Source organism: Zosterops lateralis (assembly GCF_965231275.1).
Source record: "Zosterops lateralis genome assembly, chromosome: 1".
Taxonomy (NCBI): domain Eukaryota; kingdom Metazoa; phylum Chordata; class Aves; order Passeriformes; family Zosteropidae; genus Zosterops; species Zosterops lateralis.
The window spans coordinates 130,487,509-130,508,754 of NC_139762.1; the positions used below are offsets into that span (position 1 = coordinate 130,487,509).

Sequence of the window (21,246 nt, forward strand, 5' to 3'; positions counted from 1 at the left end):
CTAAATTTTGGGAGACTGGTTTCTCTTCTTAGTTTTTAATGTAAAAGGGGTTTTTACATTTTAAAATAGCCCACTGACAACCTCCTAGTAATGCTGGTTATTAATGTCTTCACAGTTTTAATGATGGATTGGGGTGGGGTTGTTTTGGTTTGCTGTTTGCATGTTTTTATTTAATAGGAACCAGAAAAGGGCTGATTTTCAGCAGTGATGACTTTACACCTGAAGTTTAGTGACCTGAAGTTCATCCTGGACAAAATACTAATACTTGTTTTTCTCAAATTCTTTCAAAATCCAATGTTAGAATTGTGCCTACATAGAGTTGCAGTGTTATAAGGTTACCCCAGTCCCCTGTAGGAAAGAACCTGCCATCCCAGGCTACAGTAGGGGAAAGGGTCAAGAATGGGCCTAGCTACAGCTTTACATGGATTGGAGAGAGTTGGAGAATGACCTGCCCTTCAGAGGATATTGCTATGAGGAAAATTTGGGAAATTGCTAGGTTGAAGAGCTGGAGTATGGTCAAGTCAGAGGAGGCTGACGTTTACCTGCCAGGATGAGAAAGGGAGTATTACAGAATCACAATCATTTAGGTTGGAAAAGACCTCTGAGACTGAGTCAAACCTTTGACTGATCTCCACCTTGTAAACTAAACTACAGCACTAAGTGCCACATCCAGTTGTTTCTTGAACACTTCCCAAGGATGCCACCACTTCCCTGGGCAGACTGTTCCAGGAAGTTCCAGTCTAACATCCCTTTCCACAGAAAAATCCCCCCCAATGCCCAGCCTAAATCTCCCCTAGCACAGCTTGAGGCTGTGTCCTCTTATTTTGTCACCAGATGCCTGGGAGAAGACTTTACAGCAGAGTGATTCCTTTTGAGAGCACAGACAGGTCTGCTTCAACTGTCCTGACTCATCACATCTGGAACAAAATATGACCAAGTGCAGAAAGAAGTGTTTGTAATGCTTGCTCCAGATCACTAAATAATCAGAGGCAATCTGCAGCTGGCCTGGGTGCAGCAGAAGCCTTTACCACGAGGAGCTGCAGTGCCTGCAGCTTCTCACCAGACCTCTGCCACATTCAGAAACACCGGTGATACGATACTGCAGCTGATCTGAAAACTGGACAGAGCCTGTAAAGATTTTACATTAAGAAAACAGCCAGTATGCTGCCAATCCAGTCATTCTTGTTTTGTATCACCTTGATTATTCCACCTCTAGTGATAGAGAAACCAGGAGCCTGAGCTGAGCAAATTCAAAGAGAAATGTCTTACTCAGGAATAAAGACCCGCGTATTAACCAAGATCTGTATCACAAACCAACTTCAAACATGTAAAGCAAAATCACTAAACAAAGAACTTAATGTTGGGATCCTAAAATTTCTACCAGGCTGACAGTTTGTGATTAAAAAAGCCACAAATCTTGTTCACAGAAATTCATTATGTAGCATTTTACACAAAAATACAGGATGTTGTTGTTGGGAAAGATGAATCAGGGAAACCTTATAAATATGATTGCTTAGCAAAAGATTCTGAAAATATGAAACCTGTAATCGAAATGAAAGCGTACTTTGAGTTGTAGGATACCAAGTCTTAGTTGCTGTATAACCTGAAGACAATAGCCTAGCCAGCTGAAGGAGAATCCCTTTTGATTGAACAATGCCTTTCTGCTGGCTAAGGAATCCAAAGGTCAGTGTAGCAAAACAAAAAAGTCTAAAGAGTAGTTTTTAGAGTTTAAAATATAACACATGGTAATGTAGTAGTTCTTATAGGCTGTATGTAGATTCTATAGGGTTGTGTGTCTTGTATTGGTTGGTCACTGTAAATTAGAATATTCATCGCAAAAGGAGATATAATGTATTGTAACCTGGACCTCGCTCTCTTAGCTTTCCCGCTCTTCTCTTCACGCTCTGGTCCCTGCTCTCTTGGTTTTCCCCTCTCTGCTCTTCTCTTCTTTCTCCCCCCTGCACCCTGACCCCTGCCACGTTTCTCTAGCTCTCTCTCCTCTTCTTGCCAGCTTACCCTCTTGTTCTCTCTCGTTCTCTCTCTGGGACTTCCCTTCAGCCGAGGCTGGTAGCTAAAGGGAAGGCCCTTTCTACCCACGACCCTTGCAATAAAACCACGTATTCTAGAATATCTCAGGTTTGCAGAATACCTTGTCCCTGTAAGTCACGGATGCTTCTACATGTTGTTATACAGCCAAGCATCTGGGGTGATTAGTCCTGATTTAAGAAAAAAAAAATCTCTAGGAAATGCAGCTATTTACTAGAACAAGAATGAGGGCACAACAAACTACCAAATTTGTGCAATTGAATCAAGCTGAATGTTAGGAAGCATTATTTTACTATATAACAAATCAAACAGAAATACTTACCTTGATCCTAAGAGATGCTGAGTACAAAGCTACTAGCAATTTTCCACAAAAAACCCCCAGACCAGTATCTTTAGAGAGAGAGAGGACTAAAATACCTGAAACATTCAGGAATGTTTTCACAGTACCAAAGAAAAGGAATTCAGGGAAGCCACACAGGAGAGTGTCCTGAGAGACATGGTGAATACTGAACAAAGGGGCAGCAGAACCCACATTGCAATGACAGCTGTGGGCAACAACAGAGATGAGGCCAGGAGGAAGATACAGCCAAACCAGAGTGAAAACACTAGAGATAAAAAATGTATTTTGTTTTATCCATGCTAATCCATACAAATTAATGTATGGGCTCTCTTCCTTGGTTGCAAAGTTATCCTCCCACTACCTACAGTCACTTCAGTGCTCAATCACAACACACAGTTAAATAATTTCTGCCAGAACTTTTCCTGACAGTTTTCTTGCATTCAAATATACATGCTCATTCTTCCAACTTTGAAGCATCATCACTACTTGAAGGAAGCCTGCTCCTTGCACTATACAGAACTACTTAGCTGATATATAGGCCATTTACTGTAACAGCTTTTGGGCACAAAGCAAGCAGTCTTTTTTCTTTTTCCTTTTCTCAGCAAAGAATCAGAACTGTCGGAAGCGTCCATTAGCATGGTGTTTGTCCAAGCATTCTGTCATACTGCTGTTATTACAGAAAGACAAGAAAAGCAATCTCAGACAAGGACGTATGACTTGGCAGACAAGTAAAAAAGAGATATCAGCCTAATATTCCAAGAAGAAACTTAGCTCCTGCTAGCAAGCTGACAGCTACAGTTCATGTACATCTGCTGTTTCCCTGGAACTGCATTTTGCAGAAGTGTGAAGTCAGACACTTCACAATTCTAGCAAGTTAAGACATCAGAGAAAAAACTCAGCACCCTGAATCCATATTAAAATAACCCAACTTTAATATGTTTTTTTCCAAGATCTAATATACAAATACAATGGTAGTAATGAACTCTTCTTTTGTAAGCTTGGATGAAATATATTGAAGTCCACTTTTTGCACGTTATACAAATAATCATCTAAAGCAACCTAGAAAAGAAGAAAAAAGCTTAATAGATATGGTGCACACAAATAATTAGGCATTAAGTTGAAAAAGCAATACAAGAAACCGAATGATAAACTGCAAAAAAGACTTGACAGTTTGCCTGTGCTATTAAATGGTAATGCAATCATCACATTCCAAGCATTTAAAAAAGTCAAGTTTTATGAAGAAAAGCATTATCTTTTAGTAGACCAAACACCAAATTATGAAAATAGACAGGATTTGGGGCTCTTGCATCAGAACAGCAGTCTATGAATAAATAGACTTCTTGGGTGGAATGACGTAGTTGAAAGAGAAGGATTAGAAGTGTTGATCAGAACTGGAAGGTTCTACAGTCAGGCACACATTATGATTTCTATGAGTTTTAAGTATTACATTCTCCCAAAATAGACAAGTGAAGTAGTAGTTAACCATGCTTAATTTGGTACTCTTCACAAATGTATAACACAGTAATAAGTCCATCACTTAAAGAGTGCATATATCACACCCACCGTACAGAAAAAAGCAGGATACGCCTTCACAGGAACTTTCTTACTGAAAGATCTAGCCTAAAAGTAAATGGGGTAAGGTGGGAGGGAAAAACAAAACACAAAATAAAAGCACTTATCAGAAGAATTTAACATTTCTGATTAAGCATCAAGTACTATATATAATGCTTAATTACTGCTTATATATATGAGCTTAATGCTTATATATTGCTTAATAAGGCAACAAACTCTACTACTAGCGTTATCCTTTTTTATTTTGACATCCTGAAACTGTAATGTTTCATTCCACGAAAGCTGTGTACAAAAGAAGTTGCACAAAGGTATGTAATACTTGGAGAGGCTTGCTAAAATAATGACGTGATTTGACAGACCTCAAGACTACATACTATAATCCAAGGTAAATTAGCATGCCTTGTTCCAGCAAAGTCCCCATTGCATCTGGCTTCGCAAATACAGTTTAACTATTTTTTTTTTCCCCAATACACAGAAATGATGGAAGATCAGAAATGTATTTTTCTGTGTGCATCTTTTTGGCTCAACGTTGCCATCAGTCCCAAGAGTCCAGTTGTAAATGCTTTGGTTACATTTCTGAGATATCAAAATTATTTCAGTTCCTCAGTATCTACATATAAAAATCTAAAGCATGGCTGCATTAAATCTGCAATTTAAACTTAAATTCAACTCAGAACATCTAACAGAGCTGAACAAGTACTCCTGTAATGCCTGTCTATAAAAACAAAATCCCCCCCTTGTTTTGCCTTTTCTTACAGGCTAAAACAAATTAACGCTCTATAAATACTGATAAGAATGTATGAGTTTGTTTAGTTTTTCACAAACCTTTCCAGGCAACTGAGAAAATGAGCCTGAAACTTTAGGAGGAATAAATTATCAATCTTTTCAGAGGACAAATTATTTTAAAATTCTGAGATATAATAACACCTGTGTGTGTTTGTGTATATCAATTTCTAGAATAGAAAAATGTTCTTCCCTGATCTAATCCTCTGCCCTTCTATTATTAAGTGCAAGATGAAAAAATAAATTAGTCTTGTTTGACCTCCTCAACCCAGAGTGGGTCACATGTCATCCAGAAAACATTTTATCTCCCTTGGTAAGCTGAGTCCCATAATGATGTAGCACAACTGAGACAAACGCAAAAAGCCAAAAGGGAGACCCTTTTTCACAAGAGGAATCAGGGAAGGGGTGCTGAAGAGAAAGAGGGAGAATGTGTAAATGTATTTGTAGGCTTCCAAAGGGAACACTTTGTGGGACTGACAGAACATTCTGTTATACACTTTTATGCTGATAAAACACGCAGTTCCTCAGGAAAACTGCAGTCTTCATTATATTTTGCCACCTGCTGGTCAGCAGTTGCAGCGTCAGAAAGACCTGACCATAATCCAGAAACTTTCCTCCCAAGCTTAAGGGCCACACAACTACAATATACTTCATGTAACATGGCTGAGACTCCATTCAGCATTTCAGATTTATGTGTCTTCTGGATGTGAAATGGGGGTGGTAATTGTTACTCTCATCCTCTAAAATACATGGTTTGTGTAACAAATGCTGAGATAGCTGAAAACTCTCTGCAGGTTTGAACTTTACCCTACCCTGTAATCGCAACTAAAACAAAGGATAAGTGGCTATAAAGACCATCAGGCAAAACAAAATGGTGATTTTATACAGCAGAGTAGATGCATTTAAAGGCACCAACCCATTAGAATCACCAAAAGTCCTAAAATACCCAGCAAATGCTGCCAGCAAAAGCCTATTTCATCCATTAGGCAGAAAGTATCCTTGTCCTTGCATTAACAAAGACATCTGATTATGAAGAAGGCCAATACTCTGTCACTACTGCCAGTTACGGCCAGTTCAAGTGGTTTGAACATTCTAGAGTTCCTGCACTGTCAACTATTCACTGATGATGGGAGATTAGAAGCAAGTATTCAGAGAGGAATTTTGTTTAAATTTTAATTAAGATGATATAACCCATGCATTAAAAAACATACAAAGGGGGAAGAAAATGGGAGGAGTGCCAGGATCAACATTCAGTTGAATAAAATGCTAATGCTGCCCTAATCTGGTTTCTTTGTATTTATACTTTTCTCTGTCATCTCCAATTACATGATCACATTGCATATTTTCCACAGGACACTCCCAGTGCATAACATGGGCAGGGCTCTAGGAATGAAGTGGGAAGAGAAGAGGCCTGTTCTCTTCAGAAGTTGGTAGGCTCATCTTGGGAACCAGGGGACCAATACACTATGAATTATCAAATTACCTGAAAGCTTCTGAAGAACCAAATTCTCTTCCCGCTTCTGTCTCAAAGTTTCCATATAATACCAGCAACCAAATTTTAAATATATGGACCATGAACACACATTACTCATCTTCCATGCCTCCCATTCCTGATACGAGGCATTTCAGGCTGTGCACTTGGCATTTTTCTAAGCCAAAATTGCAACTAAAGGCAATGGGTTTTATATACTGTACATTATGGGTTGAAGTGTGGAGAATAAAAAAAAAAAAAAGAAATCAAAATATTTCAGCTTGAACAAAGATAATTGATAGTTTTGATTTTGTACTTTGTTCCCTGGTTCTAAATGGAATAAACAGTTTTCTTGGGCATGTGACCACAAAAACTGAGACATCAAGTTAAACAACATGAATAGGAATGCCTTAAATGCGAATAATTAGTGTCTGAAAAATAAAGCCAAAGGGTACACAGACTCATGGAATGGCTTGGGTTGAAAAGGATCATCTAGTTCCAACCCTCCTGCCATGGACAGCGACACTTCCCACTAGACCAGGTTACTCAAAGCCCCATCCAACCTGCCCTTGGATACTTCAGGGATGGGGCATCCACAGCTTCTCTGGGCAACCTGTGCCAGTGCCTCACCATCCTCACAGTAAAGAATTTCTTCCTAATATCTAATCTAAATCTGCTGTCTTTCAGTTTAAAGTCATTTCCCCTTGTCCTTAATGTCCTTGTAAAAAGTCCCTCTCTGGCTTTCTTGTAGGCTCCCTTTAGGTACTGGAGGGCTGTTATAACATATACACCTTATTACTATAAAATAAAAACATTAATCAGCTCAGTGGACGCTGACTGAAAAAAACAGGGATGCCACATCTGACCTTCAGAAAAAAGATGAAGGGCTCTCCTATTTCGACTGTGCAAGATACTGTGATCACAGGTAATGCTGTAATTGAGGACTGTATTAATGGTGCAAATGCAGGGATAAATCTGCCATTTCTTTACTCTGAAGTGGTATCTTTCCCCACTACCTTGACTGTAACCACTGGGCACCATGCTCAAAGCGTACTTGTACGTGTAGACATAAGAAACTCTTTGCAGCACTTTGTTTTCCAGCTAGAGGCAGAGAAAGCATTGCCAATAAAACACCCTGCTTTTGTACTGTGCACTAGCAAGCATATCAAAATGTAACTAGAATAAAAGCATGAAAGAAAAAATAGAGTAGGACTCTGCATTTCTTCAGGGCCCATCATCCACTGTTCCAACTAAACAAACTTTCCTAATTGGCTTTGCTGCATGCCAGGAAAGAAATAAACAGAAAGCACCTTTCTCAACATAGCTTTGGGCATGGCTGGTCATGTTAGGGAATGAATCCCCCCTCCCACACACTAACCAGCAGTTAAAGGCAACATGCTCTGTTTTCCTGGCAGCCATTACACAGTGCTGTGAAATACCATATGCAGATGTACTTTCTATGGTGCTCATCCCATGCTGGCACATAGCTGCATTTATAAAAGTCTACTTAAAGTTTCTCCTCCAGTAATAATTCTTTCATTTCAGGCAGCATTTATATATATGAAATTGGACCTGGCTGTGAGTAAACTGTCTCCTGTACATAAAGGCAATATTCATATGGAGGTAGTCGTAATATTTTAATCTCTTGTGTGGTGGGGTTTTTTTTAATGTAAACTCTCAAAATAATAAAAGGCAAAATATTTGAAAATTAAGCATGCAGCTTTAAGTCTTCTAACAACAAATGCTTTGTTAAGACTAGCATCAGTTATGTTTATTTAGATAAATGAAAATAAAGGAATCTCACATGTTCTAGATGAATATGGGCCTGGCTGGCGATGTCATAAATTACATCTCTCACATTTTTCTCTTGCTTTCCTCTTATGAAATCCTCTTGTGAAACTCCATGCTAGACACAGGAAGGAAAACCAAAATCAAAAAAGAAAAAAACCCTCTATAAATATCAAGTTTCCATTTTTGCTTCTCAAAAACCTGTCCCAGCAATGAAGCTAAGGACTTAAGACTAAAACAGCCTAAATGTTCTACCATTGAGCTCTCACTTTTAAAATTCCCTTTCTTTTGGTCAGTCACTTAGGGAAAAAAAAAATCAAGAGAACAAAGAGAACAGTTGGCACAGACTCTGCACAAGTTTGTTTCCTAAAATTTTGTGGTGAGCAAGATAAAGTCAGATTTTAAAATTTAGGGGATTTACATGAGTTTAGATATCTAATTTTTAAAACCATAATCCAAGAATCAATATTAAGCAGAAGAAAGCCAGTAACAGCTACCACAGAAGCCACGCTGGCTTTTGGATCTTGGGATTGGTGTGCACATCCCAGGCTTGCAAAAAACCAACCAAGCAACCCCCAACTCCCAAAACATCAATCAAAGCCATTTCCAAAACCCAACCAACCAACCAACCATTAAAACCCAGAACCACCAGAAAAGAACCCTTCCAAACCCCCAAAAGCCCAACTCTAAACTTATTCTTCAACTATAGTGACCAGTATTAAGACAGAATATGGGATATTCAGGATTGCCCCAGTTGCCCACTCCTCTCAGCAACCCTCAAGGATGTGAGCTGTAGGAGGGTGGGCAGAAAGGCTTCACAGGAGGTACAGACTCAGGAGAACTGCACAGTTCTTGCCAGCAGCTGAAATGCTTACAAGATTGTCTGCACAGAAGCGATACAAGCTGTTTTTACAGTTTCACAGCAGAACACCTTCCATGGTAAGGAAGGACTGAATTTTCAGGCTATGTTTGAAAAGCTGAAAACTTGGAAGGCCTCCCACAACATGCAGTCCCAGAAGGGCTGAAAGGAGAGTGCAATTACTTTCTGCAGTCTTATAATCCTGACCTATATTAGTACCTACATTTTTTGCAGCTACTTAAATTACTAAACTTCCAATCCAAACTTTGAATTGTATTGAAATTATATTCAGAAAATACTAACACAACCACCTTAGCCACCACCACAATTGTATAAATTTCGGTTAAGTTGAAAAAGGACATCATTAACATTTAAAAATAAAGACTGAAAATGAAGGACTAACAGCTGAGATGCCTACAGATTAACCCATGGAACATTAATGAAAAATTCTGAGCTTTAATCCCATTTTACCTAAACGGCAAGATTTGCTAAATTCCAATACAAATTTGATGTACAGTTTAAATTATAGGACTATACCATCTCCTACAGAAACACACAGAATACAGGCCTATAACTGTCAAATATGGAACAGAAAAACCCCCATAAACCACCAACACATTATGAAAAGGCAATAAAGAGAAGCATGAGAAGATTGTTCATAAGTAAAATTTCTCACAGTGTTTCCTTTATGGTGATAGAAAAAAAAAAATTAAAAAAAATAATAAAATAAGAAAAAAACCCACACCCAACCCCAAAACACAAAACCCCAGGCCTCATTCTGTACATGCATTTTTATACATTATTGGAAAAATTCCTGAAACCTAAAATACTACTACATGTAATGATAACACACAAACAAACAAACCCCAAAGAGAAATCTAGTGTTTCTTGAAGATCACTCCTCTCACTTCCCAAAAGATATAAAACCACGATAATGGCATTATTAGCAGGCCACAGCAGAATGAGTAAAAATAAAGAAAAAACATACCATTTCTTTCTGCCATAATAAATTATGATCTTGTACCTAGCTTTGAGAAACACAGAGAGAAAAACTACACTGTTCCATTCCAGACTATTTGCTTCTCTTACCAACATACAAATGTCCATGGGAATAAAGACCTTTCGTCTTGTACAATGATACGGAGTTGCTCTTAAACAGGTAACTATGCCTTGTGCTTTCCCAATGTGACTGGCTGCATGGTCAGCATGGATGTCCCTCACACCTAAAATTGCAGAAACAAAATGTTTAGGAATGTGCAGTCAGGCCTTCTGAGGGGTATGGTCTTCTCTGATGAGTATTACAGTCATACTTTAGGAAAGCTACGTGCATTGGTCCATGAGAGAAATGTCCATGTGCATAAACTGCCTTGAGATCTCATCTCAGAGGTGCAAAACAGCAGGAAAATCCACACATTTACACATTCAGGAGCAAGATGCCTCTTGTTGCAGTATGTGCAACTTAGCAGAGCAGCACCTAGTCTTATATACAACACTGGTATACAAACTCATTTTCATTGGCATATTCTCTCCCAAGATAACAGTATTCCAAGAACTGTTTTTCCTGCCAGAAAAAGTCATTCAAGTGTGAGATCCCTGACAAGCATTAATGCTTACAGTGTGGTTTCATAATTAGCTGCAGCTGATTCATCAGTGTAGTAAAGTCAAAGAGAATGATCCTATGCTTCACCTCCCCAAACCCATATTTCTGCCCCCTCCCTGAGCTGTCAGGAGCAATGAGGCAAACTCAATCAGATCACCAAAACAATGGAAAACTAGCATGAGTTAAATTACTGCACAGTCACACAACTGTGAGCCCTGAAGGAGGGAGATGAGTGGGGCAGAGCAGGACCATTGCTCTTCATGGCAAGATCATACAAGCTTGGCTGAGACTGATCATAAAGCTGAGTTAGGATAAAATGAAAATTTAAATTAAAATTTATAAAAACTCTAACAGAAGCAGCATCCTACCAAGAAAGAAATGAGGATACAGCAATTATAGCTTGATGAGCCTAACTGACATCTGGAAATAACACATGCATATAAGCATGACTATACCCAGACTACAGGGACTGATTTTGGCAACAACAGCAAAAAGCAAAATGTGGCTTGGAGGAACTAATGGATATTATTTACTAACTACTCAGGTAATTAGTTAGAGAGCACAAATATTAACATTTTTAAATTACAGGAGTTAAGAGGAAGTACCAGGACTTTGGATGGCAAGATTACCAGTCAAAATGAGCTTGACAAAAGAAATAACCTGCAATCAGCAAGAACAGAACAGCACTAGTACTGGGAGAGATACACACTAACTGGAGACGGGTCAGGAATAGAGTCTAAAAAGCACAAGAAATTTAGCAAACATGACCTGAATGAAAACAGGTCCACCTAGCCTAGAAAACACTGCTGATGGGCAACATCAATAAAGGCTGTATTTGATTAGTTTCTCCATTTGTGGGGAAAAAAATCACTGCTTAATATGCAGTGAAGGCGACTTTTGCTTAGATATTTTGTTACATTTATATATTTAAGAGAAATTAAACATGACAATAGAACACTTAGAATATCCAGAGTCTCCATACAGATTTTCAAAAACAGATTAACTGATTTGTACAAGAAGTGAGTGATCCAAGCATGACTGAACTTATTCAGGATTTCTCAGCATGGAAGACACTGGCATTTCCCATAGTCCTACATTTCTTCAATAAGAGGTTCAGAAAGACACTTGCAACATTTCACTGATTCCCTACTGAGGAAGAAACATCAGATGTTAAGAAATAAGTTCCTCAATTCTTTCAAAGAAGAATGTATTCACCATCTCACCCTCTTTACTTCTCTTTTTTCTATGTTTTTAAACTCTTTTAACATCAGTATTTGCCTTTCATCAGATTAGTCTGATAAGAGGAAAATATCACTACTACAATACTAAACACTAAATAATAATAATAATAATAATAATAATTTTCACCTTTTTTAATATCTGAGCTCATATTGGGAATACTTCCACAATGCAACAGACATCTAAATGAAAATTACCCTTTTCTTCATTACAAATGAACAGTTCTTTCCCAATCTGTGGTTCTTACATTAGACATGACACAGCTAGTAGCCCTTGATCACAGGGATTGTGTTTGTTGCATTTTTTTTTTCTAGCTCTTCAATTATTGATAGTTAACCTATTTCTAGGAAGAAGAGAGGATTCAGACCCAAATTTACGACATCACCAAAGGAAGTTTATAGGTTGGGAAGTTGGCTGTTTCAAGATAATCAGTGTCCCTCACTGCAATATGCAACAGCAGCTGCAGGATACCTACAGCACTTTGTATTCTGACAAGTAGGGCAATTGAAATAGAGTGAAGAGCTGAATTTACCACATTCTATAAGAGGAGAAGAACAGAGAAAACAAAGCAATGAAGAACAGTAGGAAACTGCACTTCAATGAGTTCTGCACTGAGCAGCTTCCAAGGAAAGCACAGACTTCTAGGACAGCTGCAGTACAATTACACATTTATGGTTCAGCATTCAAAAGATATCTGAAGTTTTATCTAGGACAACTTTTACTGAAATTAAACTCCAGTAGAAAAAGTAAAGGCTTTTTGAAATATCAGTAAATATGGCACTTGCACTAATGAGTCATCAGCAAAACCTAGGAAGGGGAAAACACCTACCAAGTGTTTCCAAGGTGAGATACAAGAGAGCACTCTGAGTGTTCTCAGAATATGTTTCGAGCTCCTGGATGTTACGGTACACCCTGTCATCCAAATTCTTCTCCTGGAATATAAACATGGAGCTTCAGTGGAACATAAGCAGAACTGCTGTTCCTACAGGCTTATTACTACAGTTATGTCAACCCAATGCACTACCAAAAAAAAAAGGACAATATTGAGAGACAGAAAGAGTATAAACTCAAACAGAAGCAGTAATTAAAGCTTATAGCAAGCCTAACAAATAACTATGCTCAACTGCAGCCAAGTCTGCTTATGAGAGCAAATGCAACTTTCTGCAATAATGTGAAATCAGCATTCTCCATTAAAAAAAAAAGAAACAGCCAAAACAAAACGTCATATGGTATCCTTGCATTATAGGGTTTGCAATTTTAATATTTAATTTGCATTTGAGGCAGAGAGAAATTTAGATAAATAGGAATGTATTTTTTAAAAACATAAAATAAATCTATGAAATGCACACAAGTGTTAAAGTCATGTAAAAAAACATAGATTCATAGAATCATAGAGTGGCTTGGGTTGGAAAGGCCTTTAAAAATCATCCAGCTCCAAGTTCCCTGCCATGGACATGGAAACTTTCTACCAGAGCAGGCTGCTCAGAGGTGCACCCAATCTCTGAACACCTCATAGAGAGCCCACAACCTCTCTGGGTAACCTGTTCCAGTCCCTCACCCACACAATTTATTTCTCAAATCTAATCTAAACCTTCTTCACTCAAGCCATTCCTCCTTGTCCTATCACTACATGCCCTTATCAAAAGTCCCTCTCCACCTCTTGTAAGCCCCTTCTAGATACTGGAAGACGCTCTAAGGTCTCCCCAGAGCCTTCTCTTCTTCAAAATCAACAGCCTCAGATCTCTCAGCCTGTCTTCACAGGAGAGGTGTTCCAGCCCTCTGAACAACTTAGTGGCGCTAATAAATGATACACCCAAAATAATAAAATACACCCAAAACTGTAACATGCTCCAGCATCTCTCCTGTCCTGGCCTTTTGTTAAAGTGTGGTTGAAACACACCACTCTGAAGACTAAAAAACAGTCTTAACATTAAGGAAGTCTGAAGTCTTTCAAAGCAATGACCCTCTGTCAGTAACTGACCATCAATTTGCTCAATTTATAGCTTCACAAGACACTTACTTGAGCAGCAAAATCAGCTTAGGGGATTCCTGCACTCTGCTTTTCCTTCTTGTCCTTGTGTCAAGAGTTTGTAGCAACATTACTGTACCAGTTACATTTTTAATCTTGTTTTTTCCCCAGAAAAAAAGGTGGCTATTTTAAACTTAATGTGATTTGAATGCTCCAGTTTACACCACAGCTTAGAAAAAATTCCACAGCCATGACAAGGAGTAGCATGAAAGTGTGGCAGAAGGGTTCAGGTAAGTCATTTAATTTTTGAGATTTTATATCCATGTGAACTCACAAACTACATCAATTTAAGACAAAAATAAACAAAGGATTTAATTAGCCATTTTGGCAGAAAGAACAGAAACTTTGAAGTGTAGCATCAAGAAAGGATTAAAAAAAATGCAGCAGTAACATTTTTAAAGAGAAATACTGCTGTCTGGAAAATTACAAAAGCTTTTGTTTTACACACAAACTATAAAAATAAAGAAAAGAAAACCCAAATATGACTAAAGCCAGATTCAGAGTCTGAAGGGTAAATACTTACTCTTTCATCTATGATCTTCATGAACCACATTTTAGTCAAGTTATGCCTCTTGACAGCCTGAAAATTATCACATAAAACCTCCATGTTAATGTCTACAAAATGATAGTAGTACTGTATTCTGAAGGCTGAAATACATTTTAGTATTCTTCTTTTAATAGAATTGCATTCGCTGGATTAAAGCAAAGTGGCATGGCAGTGGAAAATTAGAATCTTCTTCAAATACAAAAATTTTCAACTGCCATTTATTTCAAGTTGCTGTGCACAGAAAATGAAATAGACAGACATCTGTCTATTGAAATAGACAGACAAGCTGTCTTGCTTGTGCACAGACATCAAGCAAGCTAATTAAAAGCATTTCTTTAAAAGTGCTTTTGAAATTAATTTATTCTTGGAGTCATATGTTCCCACAAAATATTTGCAGATAACTATGTTCACTTTCCAAAAAGAACCAAGCTTCTTCCAGAGTCCAATAATAAAAATATTTCCCCTAAAAATTCCTGAGAAAATGTCAGCACAAAATGCCAATACATACTGTAAAGACAGAATGCTAACAAAGCAATACAATTAATATTATGGGTTTGTTTAAAAAAATAATCTCACAGCATCTCATATTCATGCATTTTTCTTTCAGTTCTTGACTTATATTTGACTTCCTTCCTGTGCCACTTCATTCTATCACCTTACTTTCAATCCTCTTAATTCCACACTTTGAATTTTTCAGAACACATTGTCAGAAAGGACACAATCACACATAAAAACATCTATAAACAAAATTTACAGAGCAGATTTCTCACAATTTAGTCCTTATAGCTCACTTTCAACAACTTCTTTACAACCATCATATTAGCAAATAGTTTTTCAAGGTTTGACAAGACCAGATCTTGTTGATTCAATAAATTGTGCTTGAGACAGTACTCAGTATATAAAAAGGCAAATTTTAAGTTATAACTACAAATGTTGCTTTTGAGTCTCACTTGTTCACCTCAAATATCATTTTGTAAATGAAATCCTTGAAATACTAACAGGTCAGGACTTAAAGCACCAAACTCAACTATGCTAAATTACCCAATTTGTAATCCATTACATCCATTTTGAGTTACCTTCATTCAAACACATGGGTCCTCATTTCTCCCAAGTTTGAAAAATTGGCTTCTTCCACAGAAATGAACAGAGAATTAAGCCTCACTTTTCATAAGTTCAAAACAGACATAAAATTAATGCATCATACAGTTGCTATGTAAGTTTATATTAAAGTCACCAAGAGCGGAGCTAATAATTCCAGAAATTCTATTAAAGACTATTTTTCTGCTTTAGAAGTGCATAAAAATTTGGAACCCAAATGCATGTATTCTGGGATATACAAAGATCAGGAACATATTTAAATATCATAATTTAAATTTATTCTGGAAAATCACATTGTCCTCATATAAACTCAACAGCAACAAAGGAGTATACATAGAATATGCTGTGCAAAGACACATTAATTCTATTAAGAGCTCTGCAATACTTGTGAGTTCAAGTGTCTTTCCAAATCCTTTTTACTAAGAATTACAATGACATTCTTGGACATTTGTGAAGTCATGGGCTTCAAATAGGTCACTTTTGAGGTATTTGCTAAAATATGGAAATAAAATCCCATCTTGACTGCAGAAGTCACCAAGTCACATTGAATTGTTAGCTCACTCCAGTGCTCTGCAGTGCTCAGAGCTACCACAGCTCCTAAAAATACTTTCTGAATTATTTTTCATCATCTTATTTTGCAAGCAGCTCTGTTTGGATTGTATTATATTGGTCTTCCTTTACAGGAATCGTACATGAGGTGAAATCTCACCAAAAACCATTCTTCTTCCACTTCAAAACCAATTTTCCATTTTGTGAGAAAGGAGTACGACTGGCACTCAGCTACTGTAGAGGGTTGCAATTGGTATCCCAGAATCTGAATGACTTATATCTGAATACTGAACTGGTTTTGGCTGGGATGGAGTTAATTTTCTTCACAGCACTTTCATGGGGCTTTGTTCTGGATTTGTGCTGGAAACGGTGTCGTTGGCTGGAATGGATGCAGCACAGCACACACAAAACACTGACATTACTTCCCACAGTAATATTAAAACCAATTTTAGGAAAAGAAAGGTGCATTTTACCTTCCACAGTTCTGTAGCAACGGGCTGATGTGGTGGGTTATCACCATATATGTTCTCCACAGCATCCCTCCAAAACTGCATCCGCATCAAACCTGTCGTCTTCTGAGTGATGGAGTCTTTAATCTGGAAAGGACACATCTGGAGTGAAATTCGGTTTCTTTAAGACACTTGGTCTATCTATGCTGAAAAGACAGACACATGACATAGTCAGGACTAAGCAAGGAAACAGCGCAGGTCTGAATTGCCATTTATTCCTCACAAAGCTTAGGAACACTATGTAGAGTAAACGCGGAATCTTCACTACAACCTAATTTTAAAACCCACAGAGATTAAGTGCTGGGCAACCCTCACCTTAGCTTTCTGCCCTGAAGGAAAAAAAAAAAAACAATCAAAGAGTGGTGACAGCAGCAAGGGAGGTACACCACGGGTTGCCAGAAGCTGGTCAGGGGTTTTGCCTGGTCAGCTCGTTTCCTGGATTACTCCTTTCTGGCAAGCACTGCTACCTTCCCTGGTTGCACTGGCAGTTTCTGGCCACTGAGCAAAGCAGAGAGACTGCAGCCACTCCTCTCCCACAACAAACTTCCCTCCTGCAGCCTTTTCATCACCTCGCTTCTGCCAAGATTATAGCATCCCATTTTTTGACCAACCTTCTACAGTGACGATTTAGCTGCACATGAAGCCAGGACTTGGATGCAATCACATAACAGTATCAAGAACCACTGCATATTTGTTATAATTCAATTTTAAAATGCATAAAGAAAAAAGTCATAAAAATCATATACATAAAAAAATAATAGGGCAGGCTGGGTACTTTCCGTGGGCCATTCAAAACTGGAAGTTTGTACTGCACTATTTATTCATTGCCCTCGACAGTATAAAAGTTAATCTTGGCAAAACACCACCTACCACAGAAAGAGTACTTACAAGTGTAATTCAGAATATCAAAACTGTTATTTTAAATTTCCAGAGTTCACAAATGTATTTTAATACCTGCCTGAGCCAGTTCCACATTGAAGGCTCTCAAGGCAAAAGCAGAGGTTCGAGATTCCGCAGGCAACAGCAGAGAACACAGAAACCCTTCATAGTCACGCTTCCTATAAAAGAATCAAAAAGTACATTTGTTATTTATAGCTCCAAGTCAATTGGGTGTGCTACTCCTTAGCGTTGAACTCCTCAAAGAGTAGCAGTAAGTTATAGCTCAAAACTCTTGACTTTGCAGAAGTAGCAGCTTTTAGGTTGGTATTAAAATAAGACCAACTCCAAGAGAGAGGGCAGGCTGTCTGAATTAGTGCACCTCTGAAATCCACATCTTTAAAGATATGTGGCTAAAGGCATGAAGCAAGGCTGTGGCAGAACTGCAAACAGAATCCAGATTGTCTGGCTGGCAGATTTCTGTTCCAAACACGAAACCACATTTATTTAAAAGATTGTGCTTTGGAGCTTGGCAGAAGACTGCTTGCTTAAGCATTAAGTTTTTGTTTACTGGAACTACATTCAAAGCATCAAACCTCTGGGAGTTGGCAGTTTGACTGCAGGTAACTTGCCAAGCTGGAGTGATGTGCCTTTGTTTGGCCACATGGGTGTGCCACAAAATTAAAAACACACTGCTCAGAATCATAAACCACAAAATCACTCCAGCCAACAAAAACACCTGACCACAGCTGAAAAGCTAAACTGCTTGTTTTGAACAAAATTTTGTGTACCTTCTGATAAGCCTGAAACCTGATTCTTCCTTAGAACAAGATGAACTCCCAAGTTTGGCCTGGAGAGTGGAGAAGCAGGTTGTCAAGGAAAACACATGTACTCATTTTCATTAAGTATGCTGTTCTTGCATGTACTCATATTTCTCTTAAATATGATCTTAAAATAGAAAGCCAGACTAAACCCAAGGGTTATTAGGGATGCTACTTTTAGCATCAAAGAAAAAGGAAGTGAAGTTTAACAGAGGTACTTAACCCTACAATACACAGCAGTTGAAAATTAGCAAATGCTTAGTTTCCACAACTGTTGTCAAACTTTTTTAGAGCTTGACGCAAGTCCAGAAATATCAACCAAAATCAAATTACATTTTTGAGTTGTAGTAGGCTTTAAAGGACACCTTCATATTACAGAATAGATACATTAAACCTCCCGCAGTTAAGACACTTTCTGAAAAGTATTATCAGCTCAAAACCTAGTATTTTTTTCAAGATTAATTGTAGAAATACCCAGTATTGCCCTCCCTAGACAGAGCTGCAAGGTTTACAGCCACATTTTCGCAGTTCCAGTCTGTCTGCTGTTCACAAAATACAGAACCACCTCTACTTTCAGAAAGGAAACAAAAAAATACGTCACACAAAGTACACAACAACACAATAGATAAAATTATCTTCCCTGTGGTAATTGTGTTGACATGGTGGGGGTTTGTTTTGTTGGTTTTTTTTTTTTTTTTTTCAATTATTCCAAGCTTAAAAATTTAGTGCTGCAAATCCACTACACCTCAGTAAAATAAAACTGATATTGCTATAGATCATGTTCCAACCTCTTCATGTACCAGTGTAAGGAATGAAGAAAGAAGGGAATGACCTTAAATCAGGTATTGAGTGTTTTCATCGTTTTCAAATAACTATAAGCTTACATATGAATCCACAGACAGAAGAAAAATTAGTAATAGTTATAACTGGACTTTCCATATAATGAATTCATAATAAAGCTATCAATCCACAAGCTTGTTTTTGAGAGCAGGCATCATAGACACTAAGAGACAAAAACCATACTTATAAGGGAACACATTTTTAGTCAAATAGGTTGGAGTGAATTAAGTTTTTAACAGAAAAAGGAAGACACAGGAGAAAGGACATCTTCCATATTGCAAAAACAAATATACATTATTAAGGCATAACTCACTTATACTTCCTAATGTGTTGGAGACTTAAATTCAGAACTAGGGAGTTGCTGACACTTGCATAGCCCCAAGTATTTTATTTCTGTTTGAATAATAATTCCTTCCACTTATTTTTTATAATTATTATTATTATTATTATTACTTCCATGCTATATTTGAGCTACTGGGAACAGCAGCTTCAATTAAATGCTGCCAAAAGCATAACTACCTTTCATTTTACTATTTTGAATGCTTGTATATTTTTCTAATTAGTCCTTCCATCATTTAACAAAAATACATATAAAAAAAGTTTTAATTCAACCATCTCATTGGAACCTAAATATTCTGTTCACAGTTGCTTGTTACTGGAAACATTTCACCTGCAGATGTTGACTTTACCTGTATATTGGCTCTACATACAGCCTCTGGTCTCCTGAGTATCAGGGAAATGAATCCTGGGTAGAACAACTAGAAAAAGAAAGCTGTATTCTGAAAATCATGAAAAATGCAATGTGGCTGTGCATTCTGGTGCATCTGTACAGGTCAGCTTCTTGGGGCTGCACTGAACATTTAAGATTGTCCCATTTCTTTCCCTTAGTTTTCCTACCTCAGACATCACTGCAGACCACACACACCTTTCTGTCTTTTACAAGCACCAGTTTGGAGAAGATAATCCTGTTCTACTCTTTCTGTACACACATGGAACCCTTCTCCCAGCTTTTGTCAATCATCTGGAACAACAGTATCCAAAGGGAAACTACCTGTTTTACTAAACTACCTATTTTACTAAGATACTTGTTTAACATCTTACTTTACAAAGAACTGAATTCCTGGGAACTACAAAGCAGCCAAGGGGCCCTACAGCCCAGAATCCAAGAAGGAAAAGTGGCCTGACATGGAAGTGTCTGACTGCACTCCTGCTTCTCTTGGAGCACTTTCGGTTTGACCAAAAAAAAAAGGATATTTTGGAAACAGAGCCTTCCTCTTGCGTTTAGGAGAGAGAAGGGACTGAGCTGCTCCAGCTTTAGCACGTTTTTCCAAGGAGCACTCGGGAAGCATGGCTGTTTCTCAGTAGCCAAGATCTGAAAACACCCAGTGCTTTTAAACATCCACTTCGGTGATTTCGCTCTCCAAAACACCGACAGAAGGAAAGGGAAACGCTCAATGCTCCTGAAGAAATCCAGCCATGAAGGAAGGGGCGGGAGGAGGGGCGGGAAGGGCATTCCCGTGGGAGGCTGCCCAGGAAGGCCGTGGAGTGTCCCTCTGCGGACACATTCCTGTGTAACCTGCTCTAGGACACCCTGCCTGGGCAGGGGATTGGACTGGATATCTCCAAAAGTCCCTTCCAACACAAACTCCTCAGTGATTCTGTGTGCGGGCTCAATCACCCACGCGGCCTAAACACGCGCCTGCTTTCCGTGCTCCGGCACGGCGTGATCCCGCCGACCACACGGGATATTTTAGGGGCCAGGAGAGCCCGAGGGCGGCCTGAGGAATCCCGGTCATTCTTTCTGGGAATTCGTCAGCCGGGTGGGAAGTGCCGCCGAGCTTTCCCGGGCCGCACTCAGCGGAGCGCGCCCTCCAGGCCTGCAGCCCCACTCCCTCCTCCGCGGCGCGCACTCACCGCACCAGCTCGGCGCAGTACTGCACCGCTCCTCCTCCGCCCGCCGGGCCGCTCCAGCCCGCCGCCGCCGCCCTCCCGCCCAGCGCCGGGCCGGGGCCGATCCTGTGGCCGGTCCCGTGGCCGGTCCCGCGGCGCCGCAGCGCTGCCCGCGCCATGGGGCCCGCCATGGCCATGGACCCGCCGTACCGCGCAGGGCCGACAGGGGGCGCCCGCGGGGCCCGCCTCAGCCTCCAGCGCCTCCCTGGGGAATCTCCACTCCTCCGGCATTGGGGGTGGAAAGGGACCTCGGGGGCTGGTCGGCACCGGGCTGAACGTGTGATAGCGTGTGTCCAGGTGGCCAAGAAGGCCAGTGACATCCTGGCCTG

At 39.2% G+C, this 21,246-nt stretch overlaps 1 protein-coding gene across 6 annotated transcripts; it reads right to left on the minus strand.

Annotated features, from left to right (window-relative positions):
* Positions 1 to 3,315: 3,315 nt before the first annotated feature.
* On the minus strand, positions 3,316 to 21,048 carry NDUFAF6 (NADH:ubiquinone oxidoreductase complex assembly factor 6; the record flags this gene model as incomplete). 6 transcript variants are annotated; one of them, XM_083855553.1, is made up of 10 exons in its annotated part: positions 3,316 to 3,445; positions 3,950 to 4,006; positions 8,017 to 8,118; positions 9,949 to 10,082; positions 12,528 to 12,630; positions 14,251 to 14,307; positions 16,395 to 16,517; positions 17,385 to 17,488; positions 18,098 to 18,156; positions 19,657 to 19,726. In XM_083855553.1, 8 exons carry the CDS (start codon positions 17,403 to 17,405, stop codon positions 3,317 to 3,319), a joined length of 726 nt encoding a protein of 241 aa, XP_083711679.1. In that variant the 3' UTR covers position 3,316. The 6 variants fall into 6 exon arrangements, with proteins under 6 accessions (XP_083711679.1, XP_083711677.1, XP_083711678.1 ...); XM_083855551.1 differs by lacking the exons at positions 18,098 to 18,156; positions 19,657 to 19,726 and adding an exon at positions 20,882 to 21,048 and having other exon boundaries at positions 17,389 to 17,488; XM_083855552.1 differs by lacking the exons at positions 18,098 to 18,156; positions 19,657 to 19,726 and adding an exon at positions 20,882 to 20,967.
* Between the last annotated feature and the right edge of the window lie 198 nt (positions 21,049 to 21,246).